General features: G+C 47.7%; 3 protein-coding genes across 3 annotated transcripts; 2 read left to right on the top strand and 1 right to left on the bottom strand.

Annotated features, from left to right (window-relative positions):
- F4822DRAFT_427224 (formate dehydrogenase) lies at positions 1–2040 on the top strand (the record flags this gene model as incomplete). The annotated part of the gene is made up of 4 exons (XM_051460699.1): positions 1–309; positions 790–944; positions 1094–1638; positions 1694–2040. 4 exons carry the CDS (start codon positions 1–3, stop codon positions 2038–2040), a joined length of 1356 nt encoding a protein of 451 aa, XP_051317149.1.
- A 1282-nt stretch (positions 2041–3322) lies between these two features.
- On the bottom strand, positions 3323–7210 carry F4822DRAFT_396534 (timeless-domain-containing protein). Its single transcript, XM_051457534.1, has 3 exons — positions 7038–7210; positions 4589–6977; positions 3323–4539 (listed from the first exon to the last, which is right to left on the bottom strand). The coding sequence occupies exons 1-3, from the start codon at positions 7110–7112 to the stop codon at positions 3458–3460; spliced, it is 3546 nt and encodes a 1181-aa protein (XP_051317148.1). The 5' UTR covers positions 7113–7210; the 3' UTR covers positions 3323–3457.
- A 263-nt stretch (positions 7211–7473) lies between these two features.
- Positions 7474–9037, top strand: F4822DRAFT_396533 (3-hydroxyacyl-CoA dehydrogenase). Its single transcript, XM_051457533.1, has 3 exons — positions 7474–7692; positions 7754–7853; positions 7922–9037. Exons 1-3 carry the CDS (start codon positions 7558–7560, stop codon positions 8650–8652), a joined length of 966 nt encoding a protein of 321 aa, XP_051317147.1. The 5' UTR covers positions 7474–7557; the 3' UTR covers positions 8653–9037.
- The last annotated feature ends 1418 nt before the right edge of the window (positions 9038–10455 follow it).

Genomic DNA, 10455 nt, shown 5'->3' with positions numbered 1-10455 from the left:
ATGGTATTATTAACTCGTCATCTCTCTTCATGCTGCACTCGTCCCATCTCTTCTTCTACAGCGCGGGCATTTTCTACAACCACAGCAGCAGCTCGTTCTGTTAGCGATGTTGGACCTGGATCGCGGGCGGCGCTGCGAGCTGGCCTGACGTCACGTTCGACAGCAGCCCCAGCAATATCCAAGAGTTCACCCGCGCCCTCGTTCCACCCTCCACCACGAATACCAGCCTCGACGCGTTTACTAACTACGCAACGTGAAAAGGTCAAAGTTCTAGCCGTTTTGTACGATGGTGGCATTCACGCCCAACAGGTAAGCCAAAAAAGCAATATTTCCTTCGCAATAATTTCTTTTTATTCCTGGTTTTGCTTCTCTTTTTGCCCGGATCCACATTCAATCGCAATCGATACATAGATCTCTCTACATTCTGCCGTCTCTCCCCGCAGCACCTGTTTCCAGCCATAAGCAAGTTGGATCGTCCAATTACACGATCCCAACACGCAATTGGCTGAAACATGCATGCAATGGTCTGTCTTTGGTAACTGGACGTGGGCGGCAGATGTAATGGTTGAAAGAGAGAGGGGAAAAGAGGACAGGGGGTTGGTTGTACTTTGAAGAGGAGGAGTAAGAGGAGAATAATAACGGAACTGTGGGGTAATAGAGTGTTACTCGACGAGGAACCGAAGAAGACAAACAAATCCCCGAATCCCAACCCTTCTATACTCCATCTATACTACTCTCCACTTTCCAACAAGAAGAGACTAACGTATTCTTTCTTCCACCCAATTATAGGTTCCCGACCTCCTAGGAACAACCGAGAATGAGCTTGGCATCCGAAAATGGCTTGAAGACCAAGGTCACACCCTCGTTACCACATCCGACAAGGAGGGCGAGAACTCCACCTTCGACAAGGAACTCGTTGACGCCGAGATCATCATCACCACTCCGTATGTTGACCTCCTTCACCTGAATTCCAATTATAACTATACAATACAACATAAAGATACATTGCGAGACGGGGGAAAAAAATAAACATATTACACATCACGAACAATGTGATGCACGTCAGGGATAGCTAAGACTAACCTGACAACAGCTTCCACCCCGGTTACCTAACAGCCGAGCGTCTAGCCAAAGCCAAGAAGCTCAAGCTCGCCGTCACCGCAGGTATCGGATCCGACCACGTGGACCTAAATGCCGCCAACAAGACCAACGGCGGCATCACCGTCGCCGAAGTAACCGGCTCCAACGTCGTCTCTGTAGCCGAGCACGTAGTCATGACGATCCTAGTCCTAGTCCGCAACTTCGTGCCCGCACACGAGCAGATCGAAGCCGGCGACTGGGAAGTCGCCGCAGCCGCTAAGAACGAGTACGACCTCGAGAATAAGGTCGTGGGTACAGTTGCCGTGGGCCGTATCGGCGAGCGTGTGTTGCGCCGCCTTAAGGCTTTCGACTGTAAGGAGTTGTTGTACTACGACTACCAGCCGCTGAAGCCTGAGGTGGAGAAGGAGATTGGTGCACGCCGTGTTGACACTCTTGAGGAGTTGCTTGCGCAGAGTGATGTCGTTACTATTAACTGCCCGCTGCACGAGAAGACGCGTGGTCTGTTTAACAAGGACTTGATTGCTAAGATGAAGCCTGGTAAGTTCTCATCCCCTCACGTACCCCTTCCATTCGTAATTAACTTTCGAACTAGGCTCCTGGCTCGTCAACACCGCCCGCGGCGCCATCGTCGTCAAGGAAGACGTCGCCGAGGCTCTAAAGTCCGGCCACCTCCGCGGCTACGGTGGTGACGTCTGGTTCCCTCAGCCAGCGCCCAAGGACCACCCACTACGATACGCCAAGAACCCCTTCGGTGGCGGTAACGCCATGGTCCCTCACATGTCGGGTACTTCAATCGACGCGCAGAAGCGATACGCCGCCGGCACCAAGGCCATCCTCGAGAGCTACCTCTCCGGCAAGCACGACTACCGTCTCGAGGATCTCATCGTCAAGGACGGTGATTACGTCACTAAGGCCTACGGCCAGCGAACAAAGGCATAAATGATTAATTTTTATTATTTATTTAGCTTTTTAGTGTTCGGCCTTTTCTTCCCCATGTTCTTTTTATGATTCTATCTTATCATAGTAGTGCGACTTAAATCACTATTGGTAGGTATCTACCTACGATATGGGGAGGATGATGAGTGTGTAGATGGATAACCGGACAGATGGAATCCGGGTATAGTTGCAACTGAAACATAAGCGATGAGCAACGAATGGAAGCCCTAGAATTGACAGGGGAGCGGCTAGATAGCGTTGCTACAGCATAGCCAGCGTGTTGAATACGATGAAGTTTGAAAGTCTTCTAGTTCTCTATTATGCACAGTGCCTGGCTTTACTATACTAACTAGCCTAACAATCTGCGTACCCTGTGACTAAAGATCAAAGCTCGTAACGAATAATAAATCGGCACTTGATAGCAGTAATAATACTCCTTATGTAAGAGTCCCTCATTAGTCAACCCCCCCAGCCCCCTAGACTCAATCCGGGACAGTCCGCGTTCCTCCCACTCCACGGCACAGCCCAGCTGGCGCGGAACTGGGGCCACTGACGTCTCTCTTACAGCATTATGGGGTGAATTATTCCCGTATCAATGTCGTCAGAGATCTCAACTAGCCTGCCTCGCCATTCAACAAAGACTCCAACACCTGAGGCCTAGTAACTAGCTACGTACCTATTCCCCGGTGTTCTTCAGCACTATTAATCATGTCAACCGGGGGCAGTACCCCAGCTATATAAATAGGCCATTGTCTCCTACCTTGATGGCCAGGCACACCATCTCAAAGTCATATTACATTACCCTTTTCGATCACAACCAACCAATCAGCGATTGAATTGACACCATTGCAACATCACATCTCTAAATCGCAACTTATACAAACCCACAATCATACACAATGGCCTGCAACTGCAACAACTCTGGCGCCTGCAGCTGTGCCAGCACCGGCACTTGCAAGTGTGAGAACAACTGCGGCTGCACCAACTGCCCTGTTGGTCCCCATCATACTCCTTTCCTCCCATGTATTCGGTTACACTAACAGTCTTGATAGAAGAAGGATTAAATTGGCCTATCCCTGTCCATGCGAACGACCGATGAATAATGGGATTATGACGGATTTCAGCAGACACTATGCGGTCTTTGTATTATGAATGGCTATTCTTGTAGATAGTTATTACTTATTATTGAGCTGTTTGGACATGTTACAAGGGACACTTGAGCTACCGAGCTAGTCACTCCTTACAAACATAATTCAACTATCCTTCACAAGTCTATTCTCATCAGTTTTGAACGATGTGCTTGATTTGAATTCATCAATATGTGGCATTAAGAAGTATCCTATTCAGTAGACTGCCAACCTAGCAACCCAGTAGCGCACCATAACGCCAGGCCGATGCAGTCCATCCATACCTAATTTCATTATTCCTCATCATCACTACTATCAACCACAAAGCCCGCTCTAGCCCTCGGCCTTCTAGCGGCGGCCTTTACAGGTGCATCTTCATCCTCATCTACATCCTCCATATCCACATCTCCATCCCCATCCGCCGGAGTAGGAGTAGCAGTAGACAACACAGACGGCTCCTTCGACAGCCTCCTCCTCTTCGCGCTAGCCACAGACGCGCGCGGACTAGACGACAACGGCGTATCACCATCACCATCCTCACTATCATCTTCATCCTCCGACTCCCTCCCTAGAATAAGATCATCATCATTATCCTCCGCACTCTCACCCTCACCTCCACTTCCACTCTCATCCTCCAAAACCTTCGCCTTCCTCTTCCTTTTCCTCTTCTCCTTCCCCGCAGTCTTAACTTTCTCCACAGTCTCCGGCTTCGTCGCCGCCGCCGCCGAAACAGTACCAACCCCCACCGCGCCCTGCTCCCTCGCCATTTTATTCTGCCTCTGCCTAATCCTCTCCTCATTCTTATAAAACTCAGCCCACTTCCCACTATCCTCATCCGACTCATCATCACTCGCATGCACATAAAGCTCACTCTTAAACCTCCTCGCCTTCGCTTTTTCGCGTTCTTTCTTTGCTTTCGCTTTCTCCTGTAATTGCTCATCGCTTGGCTCTTCGGCATCGGACCCGCGTCTACGTCTCCTTCTCCGAGTTTTCTTCGGCTCGTCTAAGAATTCATCAGCAACTTTCCGCGCCGTCGGACCTCCTGCGGGAAATAGGATTTCGTCATCGTCATCATTAGCGATCCCATCATCATCGTCGAAGACAGCTTTCTTGCGCGGCGCCGCTTTCCTTCTTAATTGATCTTCAGCCAATTTCCCGTCTTCGAAGGTTGGCGGGCTGAACTCTGCTTTCTTAATTAAGTCTAGGGTATCTTGAATCTGATCGGCTGTAATATTCGATGGGAGAACCCAGGCTGATTCAACCGTCTCTTCAACTGACGGGACGAGGCGTTCAAAACCGGCGAGTTTCATAAGGAGACGGAGTTGAGAATTTTTGAATATGGCGATGCGACGGGTGTCGCGATCCGGTTGTAAAGCTAGGTCTTGTCAGTTGCAATTCATGAACAGAAGCATAAAATGACTTACAAACAGGGGGAGCTTCCTTAGCGGGAAGAGCACTCTCTGTATTCTGCTGTTCGCCTTCATTCTCACCCCCTCCACCTTCTACTGACGGTAGTGCCTTTTCCGCTGCTTCCCAGGCTCTCCTTTCAACCTCTGCAGTAACCAGCTGGCCCTTCAACCAATTGATATGATCTTCTAGGTTTTTATCCAGCAGTACACCGACTGCGATCGCGATCTGTTGGTCTCTATCCACGACATGTCGGAATTCCAATTCAGCTCCTGGTCTCGATTGTGCCGTTGATAAGGTCTGTTTTTCGTATCCATACTCGAGATAATGTGCCGTGGCATTGATTTTCGAGAACAGCATCTCAATAATCAATTGGGGCCGCTCCTCAATCTTGCGGATGCACTTCTTGAGAATTTGCTTCACCAATTCTTCCCATTCCTTGTACATTGAGCAACTCTTGTCTAAAGGTTCCTGGCCTTTTATCATACTGTAGAATAATTGTATTATGTCAACCCGGAACAACATGACACTCATATTCTGCTTGAACGCGATACGGTAAAAATACCGATGCGCCCGTTTCAATTGAGACTCATCTAGATCTTGGTAGTATTTCGTGAATTTGACGAATGTATCGACAACGCCTTGAGGAGTAAAGCGGTTCACAAAGCGATTGAAGTCGAATTTTCGTTCCCTAGACGTTTTTTCTGCATTCGCTTGGTCGTTATCGGAATCATCCACATCTTCAACGGGGTTCTCCTCATCTTCTCTGGCAGCGTTCGCGGCCTTCTTCTTTTTTCGGACTCGTCGTCGTGACCGCACTTGCATATCCACATTTTGTTTCGAATAAGCCTCTAAGACACGGAGATAAGTGTGTGTAAGCTCAGTGCATGCATCGAGATAATCAAAGCCTTGATCCTTGTAGTTCTTCGCAATATTTGTGATTCGGTCATGTGTTTCCTCTTCGTAGAAAATACGACTGAGAATATTTTCCGCAATCTCCTCGTCGTCTTCATTCCCGGACTCCGACATCTCTTGAACTGTCAGAAGAATTTGGGTGAAGCATCGCATAGCTGCACATAACTCCGGCCATCGCTTACTTTCCAACGAATCGCCAATCGCCCTATTTAAGGTGATAAACATCTCTTGATTTAGCACAGCAGCGACAAGATTGAAGGACCCAATATCCTCAGCGCTACTCGTCTTGCTATCTTTCGCCGCCTTCTTCCGTACTCTCTCGGCTTCCAAAAACCAAGATACCAGATAGAAGAATTGTCGCGGGTGGTATTCGAAGACGTAATCCTTTTGCTCATCAAGTTTCTTCCGATTGTGCAGAAACAGAGGATTGAAGCCAGAATCTAAGAATTCCTCCACAAACGCCTTAAGTTGTTGGCGCGCTCGGGCATTGAGTGATACAGGAGGTCCAAGGTCCTTCGGTTCCATTTCTTCCTTTCTCGGTCTGCGCGGGGGTCGGTATGTTTTGCTATTATCCATCTTGTATTGTCTAGTGGCCGCATCAAGCAGAGCATCCTGGCCAGTGACCGTTGAGACCTTTCCATCACCTCGGTCCACCCAGATCATGGTTCCCCATCGGTTATGTCTCGAAGGAGCTTTTCGATTGTATGGTCGGTGCATGGCCGCCTCCTTATTCATCATAGCTGTCAATTCGTTTGATTGTGCTTTTCCAAGCTGTTTATCGTCCATGAACGGCTTAGTCACATCGACTCGCTTAACCAGATGGAAAATAATCTCCATCACAATGATACCCTCTTGGTTGAAGTCCTCGCCCATATTCGACGCTATTGTTAGGAGAGTAAGGAGGATATCTTGGTAGGAAAATGCGTCGATCAGAGCCGAACGGGATATTTGCGATTCGTCGCCATCGTACTTAACACCCGGGGGCGGAGAGATCATAGCCACATTTCGTAGAAACAGTAGGACTAGTTTGATGATACCCTCGTCGCGTGTAGATCGATCGCTTCGGGAGAGGGCCATCGAAGGCAATGCGACTCGTACGGCGGTATGGAGGATCTGGGCGGCATCGAAGTTGATAATAGCACGTTTATAGCCAATTTGGGCAAGCTGTAGCACTGGGAGATGTCGGTGGTGGTTTACGGTCATCTGTTCGAGATCTCGTTCCAACGGCCAAGTCAATGGTACCATGATCTCGAAGCATGCCAAAGCAGCTCTCGCTCTAAATTTATTATCGGTCGCATTTTCGGGCCATGTGGCGAGGATGTGTAGTAAATCGCCGTCGACTACGTTCGCTTCGGCAAGACATCGCGCGACGTCCATTCGGTTCGTTTTCTCGTCGTAAAATCGAATCCATTTTTTAATATCTCTAAGGACTTCCAATGCGGAATCACCGAGCACGTATCGTCCATCATCGTCGGCACTAAAACCACCAAGCTAGAACATCGTGATCAGTACTGACTATTCAAACAGGGGTTGCGATGGAAGCCCACTAACAGCTGAGACAAGACTGTTGATATGCGCCCGAACTTCGGGATGCACTACATCGGTAGTAATTTCTGAAGCCTCCATATTGGCAGTAAGGAATTGAATTCCTACGCCAGAGTTCTCTTCACGATTTCAGTCTTAGAGGGTCATCAATGCCAAGAGGGGGCAGCTCGAGTTGGTATAATAAATCGAAATAAATTGCAAACGCGACAGAGCGCGTCCTAATTTAGTGAGTAACGCGTTAATCTGTTCGCTAATAGTGGGGCTATTTACGCTAAATAGCGGGGCATAGGCGCTGTATCGTAGCCCATCGGCGCTCGCTACCTTTTCACCGATCTGGTACCTAGGTACTCAGGTACACGCTAGAACTACGTCAGTCTCAGGTCTCACAAAGCCATCTAGCCCCACAGATAGCCGTAACCCGAGGCTATCCGGTAACCGTCCGGTCTATTCCTCACCTTAACTTACCATCTTCATAACTCTCTTCCGTTCCCTCAATTTTTAAAGTAGTCTTTGAATCTATAACATCATGCTAAGTGCAATTGGAAGAATAAGAGCCGTACAGCTCGGTCGTCAGGCCATGACGGCCAGATACTTCAGCTCTAGCTCAGCTCGATATGCAGCTGAGGTGAAGAGTCTAGGTGTATTAGGAGCGGGTCAAATGGTAAGCCGTCTCCTTCGCATGTGATTTGGAGCTATCACGACTCAAGCTCACAACTCCTCAGGGGCTAGGAATTGCCTTAGTTGCAGCTCAGAGAGCTGGTGTTCCTGTTACGTTGGTAGATTCGTCTAAAGCTGCTCTCGATAAAGGATTGGGATTTGCAGGTTTGTTGTGCTATTCCCAGCTATGTTGCCCCTCGTGAAATGAATTGGGAATACTTATTTTTGCCTAGAGAAGCTGTTATCTAAAGATGTGTCGAAGTCGCGAATTACCCAAGAGCAAGCGGATGCGGCGAGATCTCTCCTTTCGCCCACTACGGCTATCGAGGAGCTTTCTAAAGTCGATTTCGTAATTGAGGCCGTGCCAGAAATTCCGCAGTTAAAGTTTGACATATTTGCGAAGTTAGCGGAGGTCTGCCCGAAACATGCTATTCTCGCGACTAATACATCGTCGATTTCGATAACGAAAATCGCCGCGGCGACGACCAAGGACCCCACCGATACGTCAGCAAGCTCTCGTGTAGTTTCAACTCACTTTATGAACCCAGTACCTGTGCAAAAAGGTGTTGAGATTATTAGTGGATTACAAACAAGCCAGGAGACACTGGATACCGCCGTCGCTTTCTGCAAGGCCATGGGGAAGATCCCCTCGGTGTCCGCGGACTCACCGGGATTCCTAGCAAACCGAATCCTAATGCCATATATCAACGAAGCAGTAATATGTCTAGAGACTGGTGTTGGCGACAGGGATTCTATTGATGCGATTATGAAGAATGGTACTAACGTGCCCATGGGGCCACTTCAGCTCGCCGACTTCATCGGGCTCGACACATGTTTAGCTATCATGAAGGTTCTTTACACGGAAACGGGAGATTCTAAATATCGACCTAGTGTATTGCTAACTAAGATGGTCGATGCTGGCTGGCTAGGGAAGAAGAGTGGTAAAGGATTTTATGATTATTAGAACCGATTAAAGCCAGTGGCGTAGTATGCTGTAAAGCATGCCGCATAGCATGACCATCTCCACCAGAATAGCAATTGCAATGACCAGGTTGAATATCTGGATGGTCAAGATCAACAAGTCCACTGAATTGATGGGTAGGACCGCCATCGCGTCACTGTCCACCTGGTTGCCGGTCCGGAAATGGGCTGAAAGGGGGCCAGAGACGATGCTCAAGGGTTGGATGTGGGGATAGCGACGGCACACGTCAATGGGGATGGTTTTCGAAATCTTGGTGTCTGACAGCGCGAAGCTGGTAATTGATGTTCTCGGCCTCAGGCCTGTAAAATATGTCAGTGATATATCATTACCATGAATACAGATAAATGAAAATTATTTATTGACAGCGCCTCAGACTACCATCAGGATCAATCAGGTTATGATGTCAGCATTGGAATAAGCAAGTCATCATAGGCTAGAGTAGAGATGGAGATGAAAATAAAATCTAGCACTTACTCTCGAATATCAACGGAGGCTGGAATCTCACAAGAGAAAAGTGGTGCTCCGATCGGGTGTGGAAGACCTATGCTACCTCTGACTTGAGGTTATACCGTCGAGTTAGCAACTGAGCCAAATAAGTGGTTAGGTAGAGTGTTAAGGATGAATAGCAAGATCGTCAGTCCAGAAAAGTTACCAGCGCACCGAATGGTGCGCTTATTTTTGATAGCATCATCGCCTGTTTCCACAGGCTCAAACCGATAGGTTCATCATAAGGATTTATGTTATAGAATTTTGAAAGAAAACTTGAGTAAGCTTACTTGCTTTGGTGGTCCTTGGTTGTGTTGTACTCGTATTCTGGGAAGATGAAGAAGAAGGTTGGAGTGGATGTGTGGTGGATGTGAAAGTTCAAAAGATGGTGGGAGATGGGAGGAGTGTTGGTCAGTAGTGGTAAACAGTTTCGAGTGGTGTGGGCGGTTACGTGTTCGTGAATGGTGTGCCTTAGGGTTGGACTCGTTTACCTGACGATAGTTGCTAAGGAATGTTTCGGAAAGAGAAAGAACTACGAGGGGAGATGACGCAGGTCCAGGCGGAGACTATCGTCAAGGCGATGAGACTTACACGACGTTCAAGCGACGGGTTCGTAACCAGAGAGGGCATATGGCCAAGCTTGAGCATCTTAAAGCATACGAGCATGAGGATGAAGAAATCAAACAGGACTTACTCCCCAGGCCACCATAAGGATCTCTTCGTTGGGGGTAGAAACAATAACGAAATATCCATTCCGTTCTCAGTGTATATGGCATTACTCCTTGTGAATATGGTCTATTTATTATGATAATAGTATGTACTTTCACACGGCGCATAGATTTTAATAGCGAAACATATTGTTAAGTGTTTAGTTCTTGAAGCCTTTAATTCTATATCGAACGTCTATATGCGGTTCACGGTCTACGGCTATAAACAGGCACAAAAGGGGACGTATAAGCATAGTTTTCTCAAATCATAAGTTATATAGATACCCACGTAGTTATCTAAATAATGAATATGTTTCTATATGCGTAAGTGAAAGAATAAGACTTTCGTTACACCTAAGGCTATCTATCCTCCTTTCATAAGGACAACACCTACTAGCCACCACCTAATCTATTCAAGGATGTCCAGCATACATGTTATTACGTGCTACATCACATCAGGCATATAGACAGACATACAAAAAAGAGTCTCGAACCAGCGAGTTACAATCACTTTACATACACCAAGGTGCTAAACAAACGATGATTTGAAAAGTGTTCTTTTCATAAAAATCTCTACTCAAGCCCCTCGATA

Source organism: Hypoxylon trugodes (genome assembly GCF_022578975.1).
Source record: "Hypoxylon trugodes strain CBS 135444 unplaced genomic scaffold F4822scaffold_3, whole genome shotgun sequence".
Classification (NCBI taxonomy): domain Eukaryota; kingdom Fungi; phylum Ascomycota; class Sordariomycetes; order Xylariales; family Hypoxylaceae; genus Hypoxylon; species Hypoxylon trugodes.
Note: the sequence above shows the minus strand (reverse complement) of the source record. Positions and strands in the feature narration are given on the sequence as shown.